At 41.6% G+C, this 25,829-nt stretch overlaps 1 protein-coding gene across 2 annotated transcripts in view; it reads left to right on the forward strand.

Moving 5' to 3' along the window:
* Nucleotides 1-7: 7 nt before the first annotated feature.
* Nucleotides 8-25,829, forward strand: part of NLN (neurolysin) — a gene marked incomplete at its 5' end in the record, with an annotated part of 68,645 nt that continues 42,823 nt past the window's right edge. The window contains one exon of one of the 2 annotated variants that reach the window (XM_084880807.1): nt 8-288. In XM_084880807.1, the coding sequence (XP_084736933.1) occupies nt 8-288 (281 nt within the window). Of the gene's footprint in view, nt 289-953; nt 973-25,829 lie in introns of those variants that run through there. The other variant, XM_084880808.1, reaches the window with a different exon arrangement.

Consider the following 25,829-nt stretch of genomic DNA (forward strand, 5'->3'; position numbering starts at 1 on the left):
CCCCGGGATGCGCGCTCCGCGGCGAGCCGCCGGTCTGGCCAGCTCCGCCCCGGGGGCGGCGCCGCAGGACGCGCGGGGCGGGGCGGGGCCGGCGCGGGGCGGCCGCACGTGGGAGGGCCCGGCCGGATCCGCCGCCGCCGCCGCCGCCGCCGCCGCCGTTTCCCCTCCGCTAGGCCGCCTCCGGCCCCGGCGCCCCGCCTCTCCGCCCCCGAACCCGAGGACGCCGCCGCCGCCGCCCTGCGCGCCCATGATCGCCCGGTGCCTCTGGGCGGTGCGAGGCCTCCACAGGTACCCCCGCGCGGTCAGCGTGGCCGTGGCCGTGGCCGTGGCCGTGGGCAGGGCGGGGGCTGGTGCCCCGGCCCCGAGCGCCCCGGCCCGGCGCGTCCCGACCTCACACCCGGGGCAGCGCGCTCCGGGAGCCTCCCTCCGCCCGGGGACACCTGGCGCGGGAGGTGCGGCCACCTTCCCTCCGCCGCGCCCCCGGGAGGCCGAGCTGGCCCCTTTGTCTGGAGCCGCCTGGGCTGCAGTCCGCAGGCGGCCCCGGCCCCGGCCCCCAGTGATGAGGGGGTGAGCTGGTGCGGAGGAGAAAACCATTTCACTTTCGCCCGCACCCAGCCCTGCAGACCCGGCTTTGAAAGTGCCGCAGCTGCAGACCAGGAAGAGCGATTTTCATTTGCCATCCCCCCTCCCCCCCCACACACACACACACTTAGCATGCACATCATGCAACGTCCACACAAGATGAAACAGCTGTGGTTTTGCTGATTTCCATGCATGCTGATATCCTTTTTATTTCCCTCTTCCCCCCCGTCCCCTAAAATCATTGGGCCTCTGGCCGGGGCACATGGACTTGGCCCCAAATGGAGGAGATGATTGCTTGGGCACGGTGTGGGGCAGCCTGGAGCTGCGGTGTCTTAAATCGCTTCCCAGCTCCCTCACCCCACCCCTCTGCAACAGACCGGTAGCAGCGTGGTAAGAGAATGAAATTGTTTGCACGGATGCGATGGATGGAGTGGTTTTCAGAAACAATGTCCTACCCCATCCATTCCCACATCTATCCTTGAACTGTAAGTCTGAATGAAGGTCCAACAGAAAAAAAGGAAATTTGTGTTTCTTGATTCTTCCTAAAACGCCTTGGAACATATCAGTGTTGAAGGCTTTTAACCGTTTGCTATTGTACATTGCCACTCATCTGTGTGTTGCTTAGTCCTAAGGGTTAGGGTGCATCTGGGGACAATGATAATTTAAAAGATGATTTTGACCATAGTTCAGGCTGTCCTTGTAGTCTGCAGGCTGCAAGTGGTAGAGCTGCAAATAAAGCTATATCAACAAAGGAAGATCTTCCCATAATGCAGTGTGAGAAGAGAAAATAAATTTCTTGTAAGACCGTGGTTTTCAAACTTTTTAATCTCAAAACTCCTTTACCTCTCAAAAATTACTCAGGGACCTAAGAGCTTTTTGTGTGAGCTGTGTCTTTCCATTTTTACCATATTAGAAATGAAAACAGGGATATTTTTCAAGTATTATTAGTTTATTTAAAAAAACTAATAAACTCATGCATGAGTAAATAACATTATTAATAAAAGTAACTATTTTCCAAAACTCCTCCAAAAAAGCAGTGAGAAGAGTGGCATTGTGAGGTTATTATTTCTTGTGGGGTTTTTCCCCAGCTTTTAAAAATTGTTGTAAAATAGGCATAACATAAAATTTACCATTTTAGCCCTGGCCAGTGTGGTTCAGTAGTTGGAGCGTCAGCCTGGGGCACCTGGATTGCAGGTTCCAACCCTGTGCAGGAGGCATCCAAATGATGCGTGTCTCTCAACGTATGTTTCTCTCTCTCTCTCACTATCTTTTTCCATCCTTCCACCCTCCCTCCCTTCCACTCACCAAAAATCAATGAAAAAAAATATCTTTGGGTGAGGATTAACAATAAATTATTTTTTACCATTTTAATCATTTTTTAATTCACAATTTAGTGGCATTAAGTACATTCACGTTGTTTTGTAACCGTTACAATTTTGTTTTTCCTGAGCTGTTTCAGCACCCCAAACTGAAACTATACCCATTAAACAGTAACTTCTCATTATCCCCGCTCCCATTTCCCAGTAACCACTATGTTTTTTTGTGTATGATTTTGACTATTTTAGGTACCTCTTATAATATTTGTTTATTTGTGACTGACTTAATTCACTTAGATTAATGTCTTTAAAGGTTCATCCCTATTTTAGCATGCATCAGAGTTTCCTTCCTTTTTAACACTGAGTAATATTCCACTTAATGGAAAATTCACATTTTGTTTGTCCATTCATCTGTCCATGGCCAGTGGGTTGTTACCCCCTTTTGGCCCTTTTGAATAATGCTGCCATGATCCTTGGTGTGTGCATATCTGTTTGAGTCTGTTTTCAATCCCTTGGGATCTATACCTTGAAGTAGAATTACTAGATCATATGATAATTCTATGTTTAATCTTTTGAGGAGCCACAATACTATTTTCCATCGTGTCTGTACATTCCATCGCATTTTACATTCCCATTGGCAATGCACAAGGATTCTGATTTCTCCATATCTTCACCAACGTTTGTGGGGGTTTTATGTGTATGTGTTTTTGTTGGTTTGTTTTTTATAAGAACCATCCTAGGAGTGGTGTCCTTTTGCACTTTGGCAAAAAAAAAAAAAAAAGTGTGACTTAATAGAAAAATAGCTGGATTCTTACATCTGCTTCTGCATTTAATCTGGTGCACTGTTTGTTTTGGCTTAAGAAGATGAAGAAAATCCCACCTTTCACTCATGTGTAGTTGGAAAAAATAATATTTTAACAGCTCTTTTAGATAATCATAGATATTTAATACCCATCAAAGTTTGACAAGTGGTGGTTTTTTAAAGGTTAGTTACAATGTGGAATATGAAACTACCAATGTACTTCTATTACTCTGTTAACATTAAAATCCATGGGTCTGTTATATTTTGAATGGATCTTATACTCATGCATGATTTTATAATATCAAGCATTCTCATTTGGAAAATAATGGCTCATTGCATTAAACAGATCTTCCTAATTTTGACACATTTCATTGTACAGTATCAATCATACTCCTTTTAATGTCATTATCCATCTCATCATAAAAGTCTTAAGTATTAGGAATCTGGCAGGCTCACAGTGGCAGATACAATTTTTCAACATTTTCATTTGAAAGCTGAAATTTTATCATTGGTAACATACTGTCAGTTGTCCTTTAAGTGATAGGTTTTTTTATTTTTTATTTATTTTTAAAAAAATATATTTTATTGATTTTTTTACAGAGAGGAAGGGGGAAGGATAGAGAGTTGGAAACATTGATGAGAGAGAAACATTGATCAGCTGCCTTTTGCACACTTCAAACTGGGGATGTGCCCACAACCAAGGTACATGCCCTTGACCGGAATCGAACCTGGGACCTTCCAGTCCGCAGGCCAATGCTCTATCCACTGAGCCAAACGGGTTAGGGCAGTGACGGGTTTTTTAAATAACAGATTTTCTGAATAACCATAGTTTGTCCATTAGTCCTTTTTTTCGAATACAGACAATGTTTATTGAAAAAAGCAGCTATTTCAGCTCATGATTCAACCAATTGCACAAGTGATTTTGTGGGGTCTTTTGTTTATTTGTGTTTTGATTTAAGCTACAGAGATTTATTATCCGAGGGCACTGGATATCTGAGATCAAGATGCCAGCAGGGTTGGCTCCCTGAGGCCTTGCTCCTCAGCTTGCAGATGGCTGTCCTCTCTCTCTGTCCTCAGATGGTCTTCCCTTGCCTTTGATTTCTAAATCCTCTGGACAGCCATTACGTTCAAGAATGCAGACGTGCTTTGTTCATGCTTTGCCACACATACATGGTCAGTGGATAAGCTTTAGTAAAATTAATATTTTTTTAACTGTTCCATCAATGACATCTAAAGTGAAATTGAGCCGAAACCGGTTTGGCTCAATGGATAGAGCGTCAGTCTGTGGACTGAAAGGTCCCAAGTATGATTACGGTCAAGGGCATGTACATTGGTTGCAGGCACATCCCCGGTGGGGAGTGTGCAGAAGGCAGCTGGTGGATGTTTCTCTCTCATCGATGTTTCTAGCTTTCTATCCCTGTCCCTTTTTCTCTGTAAAAAATCAATAAAATATATTTAAAAATTTTTTAAATAAAAAAATAAATAAGTGAAATTGACATTTTTTGCATAAGGGAGTGTCAGTGAAGAATACAACTGTTAGGGTAGTTTGGTGCCACTGCCTTGATTTGTTCTAAGGTGCCAACAGTTTTCATCATCATTGCCAATATCAACCGAGTGAGAAACGTAAATGCTGCGTTAGTATTCTTACGGAATACTTTTAACCTCAACGACCCTTCCCTATGCCTCCGCCCCCACGGACTGCAGACCATATGTAGAACCACTGATCTGTGTTATTCAGAGTCTTTGTTTATGCATGGAAGAAAGTAAATATATGAAAAGCCACACAGTTATTATCTTGTTAGAAGTTGGCAGTCTACCATAATATATCAACTATTTTGTTACTTAGGGACATATATTGCATTAATTTACATATACAGGACTTAATTTACATATTCAGGACTGGTAGTCATTAACCTAGGGCACTTGTGAGCGACTGAATTACAGAATCACCATGTTTCCCAATCTGTGTCCTCCAAAAGGAATCAGTGCTCAGCGACATGGAAAACCCTCTTTGTTCTCTTGCTACATTTTTCCTGTTTCCTGGCACTTGGGAGTTCGCTTTAGTGTTATAAAAGTAAGGAGGTGTTTTTGCTTAACTGACTTACGATTTCTCTTGGGTTTTCCAATTGGCAGGTATGCTGTGTCCCCTTCCCAAAGCCAGCTTAGCAGGCAGGATCATTGATGGGGACATAAGCCAGTTTCTTGGGAATATGTGAACCGGGAATCTGGAAATCAGAGGGGTTGCTATACAACTCACCTGTGACCTTCAGTAAAGGTCACTCTGTAGGATCTCCCTCGGGTCCCTTATTTTACAAAATGAAAAGGGCTAAACTAAATTATATGTAAGATTTCTTTCAACTCTTGTTGCCATAGCAATTAAACCAAGAGAATTTCACCTCCTACCTCAGCCAGATTGCACAGCATGTGAGCCAGGAAAAAAAAAATCTAATGTATATTATAGAGTGAGGGATTGATGGAATGGTTAAGAGAGAGAGAGAGAGAGAGAGAGAGAGAGAGAGAGAGAGAGAGAGAGAGAGAGAGAGAGAGAGAAAGATGATGTAACCTCTTTTAAGCCAAATCATAGCTATAATAGCCATAGTTTCCTCTCTCAATTGAAAAAAGAAACTTTGGTTTCTAGAATTACAGTAATGTATATTCAGTTACAGAAAAGTTAGAAAATATTGACAAACAAAAGAAAATACACACCATCCACTTACCCAGAAGAACCAGTTAACCGCTTCCAAGGTCTTTATATTTATAGATAGATAGATAGATCTTTATATTTATAGATAGATAGATAGATAGATAGATAGATAGTATATGTATAATTTTGACATGTAATTTTTTTGCAGTAATCTTTATTCTAATTAATTTTCTTTCAATATGCATGAATCCATGCACTGGGCCACTACTTTATAGGGGCTATTTTCTGACCTTTCTTAAAAGGCCAAGCCAATACAGCCTAGTAAGGGTGATAAGGCACATGCATAAATAATTAGAATACAAGGGAGCAGGTGATAAGTACCACAGAGAGTAACGGAGAAATTGATATGGGACTTCAGAGGAAGGAGAGCTTACCAGGATTAAAGGGAGGGACAGCCAGACCGGTTTGGCTCAGTGGTAGAGCATCGGTCTGCGGACTGAAAGGTCCCAGGTTCGATTCCGGTTGAGGGCATGTACCTTGGTTGCGGGCACATCCCCAGTAGGGGGTGTGCAAGGGGCAGCAGATCGATGATTCTCTCTCATCGATGTTTCTAATTCTCTATCCCTCTCTCTTCCTCTCTGTGAAAAATCAATAAAATATATATTTTTTTAAAAGGGAGGGACAAGGTCATAATTGGTCCTTGAAGGTTAGTAGGACTTGGACATGTGAAGATCAGGGAGGGTGTTCCCTCCCCCCTCAGACTGTTTACCAGAATTTATAAATAGCCACACGGAGTAAGTTGACTTTCCAAAGCAAACTTGCTAAAAACTAATGAAATGACTTTAAGAAATAGAATGTGCTACACTGTAAGTATATGTAACATTATATGTGGATTATATCTCAGTAAAGCTAGAAAAATGCAACTCTCAGAATATGGAGATTGACACACACAGGGAGGGAGGGAGGGAGGGAGGGAGGGAAGGAAGGAAGGAAGGAAGGAAGGAAGGAAGGAAGGAAGGAAGGAAGGAAGGAAGGAAGGAAGGAAGGAAGGAAGGAGGAAGGAAGGGAGATGTGCAAACCACATGGCATTGGAGGTAGACCTGGTGTCAAATGCTTGTGTAATCTCATTAAGCCTGTTTTTTCATCCCTAAAACAGATAACATTTGCTGCCTCTTATAATTTTTATAAGGATTGCAGGAACTAATAATGTATGTGAGAACGTCTAGCCCGGTGCTTGATACCAAGTAGGTAAATAGTAACTTATAATGTCTTATCTTCCATTCAGGGTAGGAAAAAAGTAGTCTTAGGCACTTGGATAATAAGAACTGACTATAGGTGGATATTGAAAGTCACAAATGCTTCGTCGGTGACTTGGGAGACGATATAAATGACCTGAGTAAATATTCAGGTGACTCAATGTGTTAAGAATGAAGTCCTGGATTAAAGCTGAGCAGATCACCACGGTGAGAGCAGGATGACACAAGAACAGCACTTAGGACCTTGACTTGTTTCCAGATTCAGTGCCATACTGTGGCTGCCAGAGAACAAAACAGGAAGGGGCCGCTAATCAGAGGGCACTTGAAGTCTTGGATGTCAGTTGCCCAATCCAGTGGATACTTTCCAGTCCTGACTTGACTGGGTCTCTATGTAACCTTTACACTCTTGGCTACACAGTCTTTCTTGACTTTCAGAGAAACAAATTCCAAATGTTCCTTTACTCGGAGCATTCCTCAAATTTCTTTCATGCTTCCTTTTCTGACATCTGACCCTCAAGTGCTGGTTTTTCTCAAATTTCTTTTCTCCACTTATGCAAAGCTCTTGTCTGTCTCCTTTCGTTGAGCCTACCTATGTACTGAGTCTCTCCCACACAACCCCTTCTGTTTGAAACCTTCCCTCAATCCAGTCAGTGGGTAAACTTCTTTCCCTGCTTTTCCAGACTCCCCCACTGTTCGTATCTACATTTCTCTCTAGGTGTTCCAGTCTGTTCTAAGTTACATGTTTGAAGACATCTGTTTCTGTCTCTCACTAGTCTTCAGGTTCAAATCACCACACTTCCACACTCTGTCATATCTCACAGGCACTCAGAAATCAACATCTAAACTTATCCGCCAATATTTCCCTAAACCTGATCCTGGTTTTGCATTTTCTATTTTCCAATGGAAAATTTGCTGTGTTTCACCATCTACCATCTACCACATTCTGCCAATCTTACCTCCTGAGCATTTCTTGAATCCATTGTTTTCTCTCCTACTTTTACTTTTAATTCCCATATTGTAAATCTGGATTGCTGCAGCCTTCAAACTGCCTCCTAAACTCAATCTTCCACACTTCCCACCGCTACCAGAGTGCCTAGCTAAAATACAAATCTCACCTGTTCACTTGGAGCTTCCCACTGCCCACAATACAAAGTTTAAGCTCTCTAGCATGGTAATCAAACCATGGAATCTTGCTTCTCAATCTCTTTAGTCTCTCTGCCTCAGTTTCATCCTCCCTAAAAATCTATTATAAAAACCCCGTGGCCGTGATGCCATAAGGACCAAAAGGCACCTGCTGAACGTCATATGTTTTCTTCATGGGAACAAGTGTTGATCTGTTCAATTCTCATCTTCCACCGAAGGTCAGTTTAAGTGCTCCTGAGAAGGAAAGGTGAGGACAGGAAACTACGATCTCTGTCTTCAAGGTGAGTGCGGCTGATGCGCAGATAGGCCCAGGGACTTGACAGCCGAGTCCTGCATCGCATAGAGTGCACAGAGTCTGGGTCTCCGGCGATTTCGCGCGGTGGGCCTCTAGTGGGGATAATGATAGTCTACGTCACAGTGTTGTCAGGAGGATTAAATGAGCCAGTACATGCAATGCACTTAGAACAGTGCCTGTTATAGAAATGGTTGCCATTGTTATTGATGGTGGTGATAGTGATGATTGACAGTGGCCAAGCAGCAGCTGGAGGCTTACTCAGAACTACACTGCATGCCAGCCATCTGAGAGCTCTGCTCAGGGTCGTCCGTCTCCACTAGGAAGCAGTCTCACTTAAATCTTCCCTGATTGTCCATTGGTAATGTAACATTGTCTCTATCCTCACTAAAGTCAAGTGCGTAAGCATAGGCTTCTAGTTAGTTACTCAGGACTTAACATCACCGGGCTTCATCCTGAATTAAAGGATTTCAAAGGGCTGAGTTCTAAGGCCTCTTCCAGCTATGAATTTGTGCATCTTCAATTACGGGTCAATATATATTTATTCTTACCTGCGCTTTAGTTTCCCCTGGAGGTTTTCCTCATTTATTATCTCTTTTAATATGCTTGTCAGCATGAGTGTTGTTTCCATGTTACTTTGATATGTTTTTCAGCCCACATGTCTAGCTAGAATAGCAACTAAAGCTAGGCACATAAAGTTATTATTTTTACTTTTTACTGTGTATATTTTCAGTTCTGAGCAAAAGCTAAGAAATGCATATAATGAGCCTTCCCATCATCAACCTTCAAAATTGACAGTTCATGGCCCATCTTTTTATATGTGTCTCTTCTTTCTCCAATTATTTTGAAACCTATGCCCAGCATTATGTTACTTTAATCATAAATATTTCAGTATATAGCAGTAAGAATGAAATATTTTCAAAAATGCATAATCACAATACCATTGTCATACATAAAAACAATAAATTCTTATTTGTGATGAAACAGACTTCTTTTCCTCCTACTCCTCCTCTTCTTCTTTTTCTTGTTCTTCCTCTTGTTCTTCTTTTTTAAAGCAAACAGGTAATTCGCTAGGCCTAGGATGAGGAATTAGGCATTATCATTCACTCAGCAAAATATCCATGTGTAGTTGACTCCTCTGCCCCTGCAAAAAAAGCCCAAATATTGAATAATGTACTTAAGAGAGATCTCTCATGAATAGTTTACTGAGGATTTCGTTTCTGAAAAGTATACCCCAAACACCAATTAAATTGCCAGAAGTAATTTAATCAACCTCTTAGAGAAAAGTAAGTGGAATGTCTTTTTTGAGTTGTGGTTTTCCATGTATGTGGGTAGCCCTTTTGCTAATGAATTATTAAGGAAGTCTTGATTTCATTTGTGACACAGCACTTGATTTTTGATGCTCTGTGACTTCAGGTGGGTTTACTTAAGCCAGCTAAAGGATTTAAGAAGAAAAATTCTTTCATGCTTATTTATAATAATTTTATTTAAAACCTGTAATGATTAAACCGCTTGTCCTATTTACAAAATTAGGTGAAAATCAATTAGACTGTTAACTTCTGTTTCAGAACCTAAGTTTTAAAATTTTTATTTTGTTCTTTAGAATTTTATAATATGAACTTTTCCAAAAAGTTCTATTTGCCAAGTAGAAATACTATAACTTATTTCTGATGTCATCCACTTCTTCATATGATCTTTAACAGTTTCTTGTCTATCATTTCTTATTCCTCTTTCTTGGAAAAGGTGACTTTGAAGAGTCCCTTTTCATTGATTTACTGTGATGTTTGGAAACAAAAACTTATTTCCATTACATTCCAAAATCAAAGATAAAATTGCCTTTTTCTCTTTTTTAAGTTAATTTTTAATTAAATTTTATTAGTGTGACATTGGTCAACATGAACATATAGCTTTCTTTTTTCTCTTTTTTTAAATGGATCACTAACATTTTAAGAAAGAGTTGAAAGTAAATCATACAACCCAAGGGAGACTTTGTATAATATAATTGGTTCTAGTACCTTTTAAAAAAAAAAACTTTAAATTCTTTTCCTCCCATTTTCCTCTCCCAGCCGCTCCCACCCTCCTAGCACGTGCCCTCACCCCTCTACTGTCTGTGCCCATTGGTTAGGCTTATATGCATGCATACAAGTCCTTTGGTTGATCACTTACCCATCCCCTCCCTCCCCAATCTGGTTCTACTACTTTTAAAAAATATAATTTTATTGATTTCAGAGAGGGAGAGAGATATCGAAACATCAATGATGAGAGAATCATTAATCGGCTGCCTCTTGCATGCCCCCCCACTGGGGACTGAGCCCATAACTGGGTCAGTGCTTAACCAATGAGCCACACTGGCAGGGCTGGTTCTACTACTGAACCTTACTGATTGAGGAAGTTGTACACAACTGAGGTTGTACGTGAAACTGTTTCCAAAATAAATAGCATATTTTTACGGTGTAAGACTAAGTCCATTATATTGTAATGGTCATTTTAGTCATCAAATTTAGATGCTACTTTTGTAAGGACAAATAAGGGACTACAGAATGAAAGAAAATGGGTAATGCTTCCGGTTTTATCAGAACCTGGAGGCTCCTCAGAATAAAGGCCGCTGGAATGTCTCTGTGTTTATGGTAGTTACGCTCTGTACTCCAAATATTTGTAGCTGAGTTCATGGTGTACATTTTTGTGAGGGGCTGTTTATAAGACGTGTACTATGTTACCTCGACAAGAGCACTTTGAAAGTTCATTGTTTTTATAAAGTTTTTTGTAGTTTTCTAGATCTGCCCAATCTAAAAAATTACTTTCCTATACCAGCAGGTGGAAGCAAGAGCAGTCGAATTGTAGTACTGCCTTCTCCAAGTGGACTGGCACGTTCTGTGGATCATTCACCCATGACTCAAAAGTATCTTTACGACATATCGCTCACTCACCTCCTTTTCTTCAACAGCTTTACTGTCTTAGCACCTACTCTTGGTTACTTTATCCTCTTATTTACTTGGTGTCTAGGACAGGGTATTTTGGATTTTTCATATTCTTTGATTCAGCAGTTGCAACATATATGCTATGGACCAACACACTCTTCCACATTTGTCAAGAAATACCAAGGTGACTAAGACGTGGACTGTGTTCCCAAAGAGCTTACATTCCATTAGAATCAGGAGAAGACCATCTTCTCCACTTTTCCCCTGGCTTGGGGGGCAGATCACTCAGCCTTCCTAGTCCATCTCCAGCCAATCCATGGTTGGCTTTCAGTGTTCTCTCAGATTTTAATTCATTCAGCAAGTATTTACTGATTGTCAGGCACAATATATGGGCTTAATTGAAAATTTTATGCTGTTTTCTTTACAGATTAAAAAAAAAAAAAAAAGACCTAATAGTCTTCAGCAGACATATCATTTATTTTACTGAATTTATTGGGGTGATAGTGGTTAACAAAAGTATATAGGCTTCAGGTGCACAATGCCACAACACATCATCTGTATGTTGTATTGTGTGTTTACCACCCTACACCGATTCTCCTTCCATCTCCATTGATCCTCCCTACACTCTTCTATTTCTCCCCACCCTCCAAAGTATCATTTCTTTTTAAAACTTTTAATACAGAGTGTATAGAGCAAGAAAGCAACTGACATATAGACCCTAAAACATTGAACTGAAGACATTTAGAAGTAGTTGATGTGAGTAACATTTCCTGGGACACATTTAGAAGATCTCCACAAATGCTGATTGAAATAAAAGTATGACACTCGGCCAGGGGTGCGGGACGTCCAGCCCTTGGGCTGTATACGGCCCGAGAAATAATTTGGTGTGGCCCTGCCAAGGCATTAGGGGTGAGTTAATTAAATGTTTTATTAAATAGAGCAGGCTGATTTCTAAGTTGATAATTTTGTATGGTCCAAGAATATTCAAGTGGAAGAAAAAAGGTTCCTCACCCCTACATCCAGATCAATTCTGTTAGCTGTTCGGAATAATAATCAATATTTTATACAAAGGATAGAAAAGAGGAAAGCCAAGTTCTCAGGTTGTGTCTGTGTGTATAGACAGGGAAATGTAGAACCTCCCCAAACCACAGTTACTTTCTCTGTCCTTTGGATTTCCTATCACTTTATTCATACAGAGTTTCCTCCCTAATAACCTCTCTGTCTCTCCTCTCCGATGGGCAGCTCCTGGGGGCAATAACTCTGTCATATTCATCTCTGTAATCTCAATAAATATTGACTGAAGAATTACTGAATCAACTCATTTTCCTCATGGGAAATCTCTTTATAATGGTAATGAACCTTTAAAAAAAATAAAGAACTAACTTTTTTAAAATATATATTTTATTGATTTTTTTTACAGAGAGGAAGAGAGAGGGATAGAGAGTTAGAAACATCGGTGAGAGAGAATCATCGATCAGCTGCCTCTTGCACACCCCCTACCGGGGATGTGCCCACAACCAAGGTACATGCCCTCGACTGGAATGGAACCTGGGACCCTTCAATCCACAGGTCGATGCTCTATCCACTGAGCCAAACAGGTTTCGGCAAGAACTAACATTTGATGCATATAAAGTTTTCTTACAATGCCTCACCTGAATCTTATCTATCAGAAATGTAGTTTATGCCCTGGCTGGTGTGACTCAGTTGGTTGAATATCGTACCGTGCACTGAGAGGTCACCAGTTCAATTCCTGATCAGGGCATATCCCCAGGTTGTGTGTTCAATCCCTAGTTGGGGTGCATACTGGAGGCAGCCAATTATATTTCTCACATAGATGTTTCTCTCTCCCGTTCCCTTCCTCTCTAAAATCACTTAAAAATATATATATATATATAAATATAAATATAAATATAAATATAAATATATATATATATATATATATATATATATATATATATATATATATATATGAAATTAGGTTATTTGTTTGCCTGAGTACTGTAAGAACGCCTTTGCAGCTTCCTAGGAGTGCACCTTTTCACATCTCTTCCTGCTTACCGAGAACAGTTAATTAAAGGCTCTGGAAAGGAATGAGACCGGGGTGCCGGGGGAGCCGTCAGGTTGTCCCAGTTTGAGCTGTTTTACTCTTTGGAAATGGATGACGAAAAGCTGCCCAGGCTACACGGCCTGTTTTTCAGAAAGAGCCGGATGAAAGCTAACACGGGGCATTCCTTCACGGCGCTTGGCAGCAATCCTTTAGGGAGTGGTACAGATAGCAAACCAGACAAGCCGTGTCAATATGTAGTCTCTGACTGCTGTGTTTACCTCTGACTCTCCCCATAACAAGCAGGCGGAAGACCAGAGAGGTGAATTTGTGAAAAATCTGATGTTTTTCTTTTTTAGAATGCAGTCGCAATGTGAGTATAGTATAGTAGTTAAGAGTATGGGCTCTCTAGTCAGGCCTGAGTTTGAATCCCAATTCCACACCTCCTGTGTGATCTTAAGCAAGCTACTTTACTTCTCTGTGCCCAGTAAAATTGGGTTCATAATACCTGCCTCTTGTCTTATTAAATAAGAAACAAATAAGAAAATGTACGTAAACTCTTTTTTTTAAAAAAAAAATACATTTTTATTGATTTTTCACAGAGAGGAAGGGAGAGGGATAGACAGTTAGAAACATCGATGAGAGAGAGACATCGATTAGCTGCCTCCTGCACACCCCCACTGGGGATGTGCCCGCAACCAAGGTACATGCCCTTGACCGGAATTGAATCTGGGACCCTTCAGTACGCTGGCTGACGCTCTATCCACTGAGCCAAACCGGCTTTGGCAGTATGTAAACTCTTGATATAGTGCCTGGCCCAGTAACTGGCTCACTAATATGTACAACACGTTTCTAGCTTAGGATCCCAGATGAAGAGTGGCAAAAACTAAAACTGCGAATTCATGAGAAAACTCATGTTTGAACTTGCCGCATTTGAGATGTCTGTGGGTCTGGAGTTTCAGCTAGAAATCTAGCTGGAATTAGAGAAACTGAACTTTTTTGAAAGGGTACAGGAAGAGAAGCCAGCAAGAGGCTGAGAAGAGATAGCCAGGAAAGGACTAAGAGGAGGACTAGAACATCAAAAGTAACCATTTTGACTAAGAACGTGTGCCTATGTTTACTGGTAAAAGTTGATTTATCCTAAGGCATTTATTTCTAAAACATTCTGTTCATAAAACAGTTTGATCCTAAGCCAAACGGAAACACTAACTCAAATATCGATACCAGATGCTAACCTTCGTTATAGGGCTGTAAGTATCCAACTGAAGGGCTCAACAACTGTTGGTTTCCCAATGTTGCAGTCTATTCAGAAGAAAAATTATTGGCAACATTCAGTATCCAGTATATGCCATTACATCCAGTTTGCATCATCCTCCCTAACTGCAGATTAGGGCTTTATCTACTCTTCTGTGGAAGCTAAGCACTCTCGGTTGGAACTACTTGCATATTGGACATGTAAATAATAGAAGAACAGGATTAAGCAAATAACAAGTGGAATTTGGGGGTAAATTTGTCGTCATTAATACATGTATCACAAACTTTTAAGTTCAGAGTCTACAAATATCACTACAACACAGCCTGTGCTCAAGGGCCGTCGGAGACATAGCTGAATAAATAGGTGACTATTCTTCAGTATGGTAAGTGCTTTGGGTAGTGTATGTGTACACTGTAGGGCAGTGGTCGGCAAACTCATTAGTCCACAGAGCCAGATATAACTGAATAAATAGGTGACTATTCTCCAGTATGGTAAGTGCTTTGGGTAGTGTATGTGTACACTGTAGGGCAGTGGTCGGCAAACTCATTAGTCCACAGAGCCAGATATCAACAGTACAACAGTTGAAATTTCTTTTGAGAGCCAAATTTTTTAAACTTAAACTTCTTCTAACGCCACTTCTTCAGAATAGACTCGCCCGGGCCGTGGTATTTTGTGGAAGAGCCACACTCAAGGGGCCAAAGAGCCACATGTGGCTCGCCAGCTGCAGTTTGCTGACCACGGGTGTAGGGTACTGTAGGAGCACAGTAGAGGAAGAATTCCAAAACCAGCTGGAGGTAGTTAAAGAATGCTTCCTGGAGAAGGTAAAATCTGATCCACTATCTGAAAGATAAGTAAGAAATGAATATCGTTCATTGAAAGGCAGAGGGAAAACACTGTAAACTTCTCGAGAGAGTTTAACATTTTCAGGGAGACATGAAAGCAATTCATTGTGCCTAGGGCATAGACTTGAGGGCAAAAGGGTGGCATTGAAAACGCCAGAGAAGTAGGGGCAGGTCCGGCAGGGCCTTGAATGTAGCTTTGATCCTGAAGTCAGTGGAGCCAGAACTTGATCCTGAACCATGCCACGGAAGGGGACTGCCATGATCAGATTTACCTTTTAGGAAGATTACTCTGTAGGGCAATCTTGAGAATAGATTGTAAGGCATCCAGGAAGTCTCCTGGGTTTTTGACTTGGGCAACAGGATGCATACTGGTGATCTTCACCGAGGTATACTACAGGAAGAAGACAGGCTCCGTTCTGGGGGTAAGGAAGATGGTCAGTCTCATTTCAGACATATTGGATTTGAGGTGGCCACTGACATCCAAGTCAGCTGCCCAGTAGTTTTTAGGAGAGTTGGCTGGAGGCACAGATTTGGAGGTCTCTAGCGATGGCCTGCATATACAGCTACACAAGTGGGCCAGAACACCCCTGGAAGAGTGTACAAGATAAAGAGAAGAAAAGAGAGCACAGAACTGAATCCCAAGAAACAACAGGGAATCCTAAGGAAGGGAATAAAGAGGTTAGAGGATGGAAATTGTGAGGATACAGCCAAAGACAGAATGAAAAGTATAATCATTATCACATGTCAAGGGAGGAAAAAGTTCCAAAAAAAGAGGGAGTGAAAAAAAAAAGCCCAGCCAGTGTTGCTCAGTGGTTGAGCATCAACCTATGAATGAGGAGGTCACAGTTTGATTCCCTGTCTGGGTATATGCCCAGGTTGCAGGCTTGATTCCCAGTCGGGGGCATGCAGGAGGTAGTCAATCAATGATTCTCTCTCATCATTGATGTTTCTATCTTCCTCTCCTTTCCTTTCTGAAATTCATTTAAAAAATAGATTTTTTTTTAAAGGAAGGACCAAAACAATATCGAATATCACAAAAAGTTAATTTAGGTAAGTACAAAGGATTAGTTGGATTTAGTAAGTGTCAGTGGATTTGTAAAAACATTAGGGACCCTGCTGAGAGCAGTTTCCTATTTTTTATGAGGCCAGGACCCAGACTGAAATATCGGGTCTAGTAATAATTAATGTCGCTTTTTAACATTCGTTTAAAATCTTGCTTGGCGTTGACTTGTATTGACATAACCTTCAAACACGTGGTATCTACAGAACGTGTGAAGTGCAATTAACAAGTTTTGCTTGAAAAAGTTTGTGTTTGGTTTGGTTTTTGTTGCAAAACTAGGGCTAAGAAGATGGCGGATGAAGAGCATATTCGGCACTGCATGCTTTACGAGTTCCAATTAGGAAGAAAAGCAAGTGAGGCTGCAAAAAACATCTGTAGTGCTCTTGGTCAAGATGCAGTTAGCGCCAGAAAATGCCAGCGTTGGTTTGAGAAATTTCGCGAGGGAAATTTTTCGTTAGATGACAAGAGTGGTCGAGGCCGTGTGTCCAATTTTGATCAAGAAGCTCTTCAAGCTCTTTTGGTGCAAAATCCTCAAATTACCCAACAAGAGCTTGCGACAACTTTAAATTGTTCACAAAAAACAATTTCCAATCAATTGCGTGCACCTGGCAAAGTCCAAAAGTTTGGAAAATGGGTTCCTCATGAGTTGACCGACAACAACCGTAATCAAAGAGTCACAATTTGCAGTTCGCTCCTCTCTCGTCAAAACCGTTTGCCGTTTTTAGAGCAAATTGTTACCGGAGATAAAAAATGGGTGCTGTATGTTAATTTGAAAAGGCGGCCTCAATGGTTGGACAAAAATGAGGCTCCGCAGCCCACGCCAAAACCTGACTTGCATGCGAAAAAAGTGATGTTGTGTGTTTGGTGGAATTTTAAAGGAATTCTTCATTATGAACTTTTACCATCTAACCAAACCATTACAAGTGCAGTGTATAGTGCCCAATTGGAAAGGTTAGCCCAAGCTTTAAGAGAAAAAGAACCCGCGCTGATTAATCGGAAGGGCGTAATTCTTCACCACGATAACGCACGACCGCATACTGCAAGAATCACTGCTGAAAAACTGTGCCAGTTGGAATGGGAAGTTCTCCCTCAACCTGCATATTCTCCTGATATTGCCCCTTTCGATTACCATTTGTTTCGTTCTTTGCAAAACTTTCTTCTTGGAAAAAAATTTAATAATGAAGAATGCCTCAAAAATGCATTGACCGAATTTTTTGCATCAAAATCACAAGAATTTTACAACAGAGGGATTAAAATGCTTCCTGAGCGTTGGGCACAAGTAGTAGAAAACAATGGCAACTATATTGTTGTATAAATTTTGTTGTATTGTTTAAATAAATTCGATTTAAAAAAGTATTAGAAAACGACATTAACTATTACTAGACCTAATAGGTTAAAGAGTACTAGTAGCTGTGTTTGTAGGTGGGAATTTCTGTCTGATGCCTAGCAGGGTCAGCTAGGGACAGTGAGAAAATAAGGTTTTAGAAACTGATCACAATTTGAGGTCATTGGTGTGGGATTTGGGGGGGAGGGGGGGGAGAAGAGCAGGAGGTGACCTGGATGGATTTTCCTGAAGTCTTGAGAGTCCAGCTCAAATTAGAGACTATGATAAAACAGCATTAAAGCTCACAGCCCTGGTTGCTGATTTGGATGTACAAATGGAGAAGGTGGCTGTTTAAAATAGTCCTGGGCAGAGGTTTTTATGGAGGATATAGCAGAAGGACTAGAAGCCGGGCAGTTGGGTTTTTAGTGAAGGATGGTTGTGGCTCACTCCTAACATTTGTGCAGCCTGGACAACAGTGTAATTGGGAGATTACTCTGGCCCCTTTCTGTACCATGAGGGGCCCCACATGTGTCTGGCTTCCCCCACCTGGAAGTCCAAGCTCCAATCCCACTCTCCCTTCTGATGACTAGCCCTCAACCCCAGCAGCATGCACACCGGTGGTGCACTTCACCCTCAGGGGGACTGGCCCAGGGAAGAGGCCCGCCTGGCTCTGGGAGCCATTTGAATAAGGAATTCTGGAGTCAGAGATGTGTGGTGGGGGTAGGGGGATGGGTGTGGGCTCTGCATAGGCACCTCCTCTTACTCTCTTGAGAGGAGTGTAGAGGCAGGAGGGCAAAGGTTGGAGTCAACACCCAGGTCTAAGCAGAGCTACAGAAGCTTGCCTGTTAGAGTGAGAAAATAGAGGAATCAGAGAACCGGAGGTCTAAAGGAGCAAGAAAAATAAGAACCGCAGGTGTAGAGAAGTGGGAGTTGAGAAGACAGAAGATCATGGTCAGAGATTGGAATACTATCGGAATTTATTGTCTCTAAGGAGCATCTCCAAGAGGTGATAAGAAGAGTAAACGTGAAGGTTCTTGGAATGAAGTAGGTAAAAAACAAACAAACAACTGAAGTTAAGGGAGTGATGTAGCTCATCCATCTACCCTTATAAAGTCTCCCAGCATGATTCTGAAGCTTAAGATGGAAAGGACTTTAAGACAAAGTGTTCTGGAAGAGGTTGAGGATGCAAGGAAGTTCAGTTCCCAGGAGAGAAACTTGGAGTGTGGGAGAGGCTCACCGGGGGAGATGACTAACATGTGGGACCGTGGCAGAACGTGAAACCTGCAAGGACGTTCACAGCAGAGAAAACTAGGTTCACCGATGTTTGCTATGTTGGGGGTCTAAGACCAGAAATCTTTAGGTAAAATTTTGTAACTTGGTTAGCACCGCTAATTAGATTAACTCTATTGTAAAAACAAGGATTGGTGAAACTTAAACAGTCCCATAGAAAAGCCATTTTTATATTTTAATCATGTTGTTGATACCTTTAGCCCTGTTCCTTGTAGAAAGAACTGAAAGTCTGTGGCTCTTGAAAGGCATGCCTAGTCATCCATGTCTCTCAGTGTGGGATGAAATGAGTGTTTTTACACTGCCTGGCCCGTAGGAACTGCTCAGCGAATTGTCCCTTCCTCACCTTCCGTTCTTTCTTCCCTCCTAAGGAGACACCGGGGACTGCGGTAAGAGTGGGCCAGAGGAAGGACACCAGGGGCGGGTAAGGGCATACCTCTCCTGTAATGAGATGGTCCACTGAGCACTGCCTGGGGGAGCTCTCCTCAGGGATGGAACGTTCCTTATCTGTGCTGTCCAACGGCACAGCCACTTGCCACAGAGGCTGTTGAGAAACTGCATCTGAGGAACTGAATTCTTAGTTTTACTTATTCTTAATTAACTTGAATTTAACTGCATGTGGCTACTGTGTTGAACAGCACAGATGTGGTGGATCTAGAGCTGCTTGGCCAACAGCTTCAAGGTAAAAGTGGGCTAAGTGCCTGGAGAAACAGCTAAGCCCGGGGAGGAGCCTGGCTGGGCTTCGGCCTTGGTGAAATGGGACATCAAGGAGCCCTCTATGCTATGGTGAAAGGAGTCTGGATTTGAGGGTTGGCCTGATACGTTGTAAGGAGAGGGGTGACTTAGTTAAATCCGTGAGTACAAAAAACAACTATATGAACAGTAAGAATCAAGATTAGAAGAGGGTGGTTCAGGTGAAATGGAACAAGAGAAATAATTTAAATAAATATAGAGTAGTCACAGTCTGGGGGGTTGATGAAATTCAGCCCTCAACAGGAGCTTGTAGAGAAATATTAATCCCAAAGTAAATACTAGGAATATTTGCAAAGTGTTTTTGAAGAATTGCGGCAAATGTCAGGAAATGCTATGCAAACCATTTGCTACAGCACAGTAAGACTACAGGGAAAGCAGGAGAACATGGATAAAAGGTAAATTGTGGGGAAAGAGAAGTTAGGACATTTACGTAATGGAGTTTCACTCGAGTCCCGATTTTAATAAGACACATTTCCCTGCATGGATGTTTATTTGTGATGATGAAGGAAGATGCTGTTGCTGTAATGTTTTAGCCATACCCGTCCCATCCCTCTCCTTCCAAATCTATACAATAATACACGTGTGATATGCTAATTTGACCAGACATCCTTCCAGATGACCTTCCGGTCGAAGACAGGACTGTGAGAGACGCCAAGGTCCTGGGTGCCTGCTGGCAGCTGGAGGGAAGCCCGGTCTTGGGTGCCTGCCGGTGGCTGGAGGGAAGCCGGGGTCCCAGATGCCAGAGGGAAGCCAGTGCCAGCAGCCGGGGGAAGGAAGGCCTACTCTTGCATGAATTTCGTACATCAGGACTCTGGTATATAATGGGCATCTAAAATGTGCTCAGCAGTGCAGGGAGCTGGGGTTAGGGTTGTGACAAAAGAAATGGGCCAAGGTGATTATGCTTGAGAAAGCCCTAGTCGAGTGCAGAATGCAAGGCAAGCCAATGGGACAGGTGGATGACAGTCATTTAAATGAATGGCACAGATGAAAGCTGATAGAAGCTCAGATCTGGATGAACTGGAATGGTCAAAGAAGCCTTGATAAGAGGAAGTAGAGGTCTTTATGTTTCACAAGGACATGAATGCAGTATGTCTCTGAGCATTTCTGAAAGTACATTCCATAAAATGTTTTGCAAAAATTCTAAGACAGTGAACTCAGGTGAGCTGTGGCATGCTCATTTGTCCAAATGAAATTCTGCCACCCGGTGATCTCTGTCAAAATCTGTGCCACTTACTTTCCTTGCCCAAGTGCTTCGTCTGCTTGGTGGACACAGGAGACCACCACTGCACCTTCCTGTCAATCCCAATAAAGTATTCTGTGCTGTTTCTTACTAGAAACTTCAGAGCTGTGTGGTTGAAAGTACGTACTTTGCAGACCAAAGAGACCATGGAGAAGGTGTAGTTGGGACAGAAATAATAAAGAGCCTGCAAGTTTGTAGAAAAAAACAACAACACCCCAGTGTTTAATTAGACAGTAGACATCTCAGATGTAATCTAGAGTTTAATTTTCAAATAGAGAAACCCCCATAGAGGAAGACAGGATCATGCTCTGTTATGTGTTTTCAACTTTTATAGCTCTGTTGCAAAAAAGTCCATTTTAAAAAATCCTCACCAGATTCTCAAGCGAACAAGCACAGTTGCTAGAATGACTCAGGTGCACTCACCGGTTTTCCCAACCGGGTACAGAGGCCCTGAAGAGCAAGAAGAGAGAAATGTACCGACATTCTAAGCATTGAATGAGCGTGAAATCGTGACAGAGGGGGAGGAGGAGGGATGCCCAACAAAATGACGGTGGAAGAGGAAAAGCAGATACAATGCAGATAGAAAAACTCTCAGTAGATCAAAATGTTTTAATTAGACGCATAAGGGGATCGTTCTGTCTTCGTTCCTTTTCTGTGATAACAAGAATTCTAAATCCTGAAGGAAATTGAGACAAAATTCCAGAAGGCGAGAAAAGAAGGTGTAATATAAAAAATGCAGTGTGTATTCTGTTGACCCATGAAATCATGATTTCTATCGTCTGTTTCTTTTGACCCCTTCCACATGCAGGGAGTATGACTTTAAGGAGGGTGTAGCTTTTTATTCATTGCAGTAAGCCTGTACAAGGGTGATCCTGGGTGTATTTGTGCAGCCAAGGCAGTGGCGCTCACAGCTTTAACATTTTAACCGAGTTAAAGTCAGGTGATGCCGTGACCAAACACTCAACCTTTTTGATAAATGTTAGGAAATAAATGAAAACCAGTGGAGGTCATCTTATCAGTGAAATGTGTGGAGTAGTTTTATTTTAAAGCTGTTTAACAATAATGAAAATGTGCCCATAATAATTGGTTTGTACTAAGAAGAGTGGTGAAAAGAGCAGGGTATTAAGATGCAGAGTCCTGTGTTTTACTCATTAGTCGGCTGCTTGCTATGCATTGCTTGAGGAGCCCCAGGGCCAGCCTCTTCACCTGTGCGGAACTGCCTTGTCAATCATGGCCATGGCTGACTCCTTTGAGGCTTAGTTCTGTGTATCTATGAGGAATGGTAGGCATGATTATTTTGGAAATTTTTAGTCAACACCATACACGCTGAACTTCACATCCCTGGTATTTTAGGCCACCACCAAGCTTAGAAAACCCTCCAGTCCCTGGTTATTTCTTGTATTCTGACCTTTATAATTCTTTTTCCCCCGTGCTCATTCCTTTATCAGTTTTCATTCCTTTATTAGTCAGTGCTCTGTGTGAGCCAAATAACAAAACCACATTCAAACCAGCCTGCACAATAGACTCACATAACTGGAAAGTCTGGCTGTCGGTCAGGCTTCAGAATTAGTTGATCTAGTGGCTTAGTGATGTCAGTAAATATCTGGTTTCCTTCCTTTATTTTTCCATTCACAGTGTTTATTTCATCCTAAATCAGGTCCCATTCTTTCTCATAAGCTGGATGCTGGCTGCAGCCAAGGACACAAGCTTTCTCATTTATACTCAGGAATAAGACCCCTTCTTCTCCCAGGATCTCTGAGGTAGAGGCAGCCACCTTTAAAGATCATGGACTCTGTGGAAGATGCATGGTATGCGAAGAAAAGGCGTATATAATTGGACAGGGGAGAGGCGAATGGCCGGACGACCAATACCGATGGAGCTATCTGCTCCTAGACGTTTCCCTTGTTACTTCTGGGGTTCTGGTCTCGTAGTAAACGTCCTCCTCCACTTCCTCATACTCTGGATTGTCTCTTCTCCTTTTAACCTTTACTGAGATCCCCTCAGCCCTGAGGAAAATATTTGCCCTACACCCGACTTCTCTTCCACATCTCATAGCACAAAGGAAGGAGGAAAATCCACGTCTTTTGTTCCCCAGATCCTACCTTGCCCCAGTTACTCTCCCAGGCCAACACTCCTTCACCTTGTATAAAACCACTGTCGAGGCTCCCCATCTGGTTTTACCATTCTATACCCTGCCCCAATGTCCTCTGCCAACCACCTGGTCAGCTCCTCCTATGCTTTAAAGATTTCTGTCCCTGGTTCGATCTTCCTCCTACTCCCAGGCCCAGCTGTCAAGCTGTGGACTCCAGTGTGCATCGTAGACAATTTAGCCAATACAAGGATGTCAGCTCTTTGCATTCTTCAGCTTGTTTTTCTCAACCATCCACTTCCAAGAAAATATGCTGGATTTTGTCAGTCTGTTTAGCCTTTCAATTCCTAAACCCAGACATCTCACATTTTTATTATAATGTAACTACTCCCGTTTCACCTGATTTATCGATCTTACTGAGATTGTAGTCTTCTATCTCAGTGTTTCCCAACCTTCTCTCATGATGAGAATCACCTGGTGGTGGTGTTCAAACACAGATTCCTGAATCCCAACTAAGAAGTGCTAAACTAGGATTTTTGGGAACATATAGGTAAAATTGTATACTTAACTAGTGCTCTAAGACAGATGTTATATACAGAGCACTAAATTAGGTATGCAATTTTACCTATATGTTCTCAAAAACTCTAGTTTAGCACTTCTTAGTTGGGATTCAGGAATCTGTGTTTTAACACCTCCACCAGGTGATTCTCATCATGAGAGAAGGTTGGGAAACACTGAGATAGAAGACTACAATCTCAGTAAGATCGATAAATCAGGTGAAACGGGAGTAGTTACATTATAATTGTATACTTAACTAGTGCTCTAAGACAGATGTTATATACAGAGCACTAAGTTAGGTATGCAATTTTACCTATATGTTCTCAAAAACTCTAGTTTAGCACTTCTTAGTTGGGATTCAGGAATCTGTGTTTTAACACCTCCACCAGGTGATTCTCATCATGAGAGAAGTTTGGGAAACACTGTTCTATCTAAAACAAATTGCTGACCATGCTTTATATGCCATTTGTTCCTATCTCCTTTGACCTTTCTCTAAATGTCATTTAAGAATAAATTGAAAAAGTTAGTTTCAAGTGGAATCATGAAAAATGATAAATTGCTTAAAATATATATTCAGGGTGGGGCTGGGGGATTGGAATGGGGGTTTAAGGACAAATATGTGATACCTTAATCAATAAATAAATTAATAAAAATATGTATTCAAACCATACATAAATGTATATTTATTTCTAAATATTTTGATGTAAGATGAAGGCCTTTTTAACAAGTATGAATCACTTGTTTGGAATTCCTCACTGTCCTTTCTTAACTACATCTAAAATGTACCATTTTTAAATTTCCAGGTTTTTTTTTTTTTAAGTGGAACAAGAACACACCTAAAGGCACATAATTAATCTGAATCAGAAGTCTTCTAAATAATCACAATTCTTTACTTAAACTTCTATTACAGCCGGGTTTTTTGTGTTTTGTTGTTTTGGGGGGTTTTTTGGTTGGCTTTTTAGTCACTATGTATTAAAAAATATTTCCAAAAAACAATTTAGCTAAACAATAAATCATTCTGTTTGCATACATTTAACTGGTTAAATATTTAAATTGCATAAAAACAAATAGTCATAAACAGGTTTTGGAATTTGACCTTTGGTGAATATATAACTCAACTGGTTAAAGGAGGAATGTGAAAATATACTAGAAAATAGTCTGCCAGCCGTGGGTTCTCCAGCCAGTGTTTCACATACTGTCTCATGTGAACAGACAGTATTTGGATCTCTCTAATCTTCCATTGCCTTAGCCCTTTCCAGCTGCGCACTGAGTTACTAGCTCCGTTTGTTTTCATAGCCAGAGAATTGCTTAGGTGTACTCTCTCCAGTTTTCACCTTCTTCACACCTCTTAACCCTAGCAGTCTGACTTCCACCCATATCACCCCACTGACACTGCTCTTGCCAAAGTAATCAATAGCATTCCTGTTGCTAAGTTCAACAGACTCTTCTATCTTTCTTTATACTGTCATTCGTTCCTTTCCTTTTTTAATGCTTACTTTTCACAACTTCCTAGACCAGGGCTGGCTTGGCCTTCCTTCTACTTCAGTGATTAAACCAGAGTTAGAACTCAGTTCTTCTGTTCTCACTCTGCAAATTCCCCTCTGGTTTCAATTGCCATTTAACATTAATAAATTCCACTTACATGTGCCACAGCCACTTGGCACGTGCAAAGTTGAATTTCTCACCCCCACCCCAAAGAGCCACCTCCTCCCCTTTCTCAGTTCCTTGTTTTAATGATGGCAGCACCATCCATTTCCAACACAGAAACCTGGACATCCTCCCTGACTCTCTGACCTCCCCACACATCCATTCAGTATCACCTCGTATTGATTTTTTTTTAAAATCACTCCAATTCCCTTTATTTTCTAATTCAGCATGCCAAAATTGTATGCCCCAAATACAGTAATAGCTTTCCTCTAGAATGACTTCTCTTTTCCAAACTTTTCAACTCACTATAATTTGAGTGATTTCTCTGAAATGCATATTTTATTTCATCGCTCACCTGATTAAAAGACTTTAATGGCTCTCATTGCCTTCAAAATAAGATTGAACTTTTTCTTTTTTTTCTTTTTCCAGAAAGGGGAATGGAGAGGGAGATAGGCACAGAAATATCAATGATGAGAAAAAATCATTGGATCAGCTGCCTCCTGCATGCCCCATACTGGGGCTTGTTCCTGCAACTGATGCATGTACTCTGACCAGGAATCAAACCATGACTCCTTGGTTCATGGGTTGATGTTCAGCCATTGAGCAACACTGGCCTGGGCAAGGTTGAACTTTTTAATGATTTCCAAGGCTTTGCATTCACTACTTCCTACTTAACCTTTGCTTCTTATAGCCTTTGGCCTTTGGACAGCACATTGTCTAGGTCTTGGCTTGCACATTTCTCCTTCTAGACAATATTCCTAGAAAAGTTCCTTTTCT

This window comes from Pipistrellus hanaki (assembly GCF_964339955.1).
Source record: "Pipistrellus hanaki genome assembly, chromosome: 4".
NCBI lineage: Eukaryota > Metazoa > Chordata > Mammalia > Chiroptera > Vespertilionidae > Pipistrellus > Pipistrellus hanaki.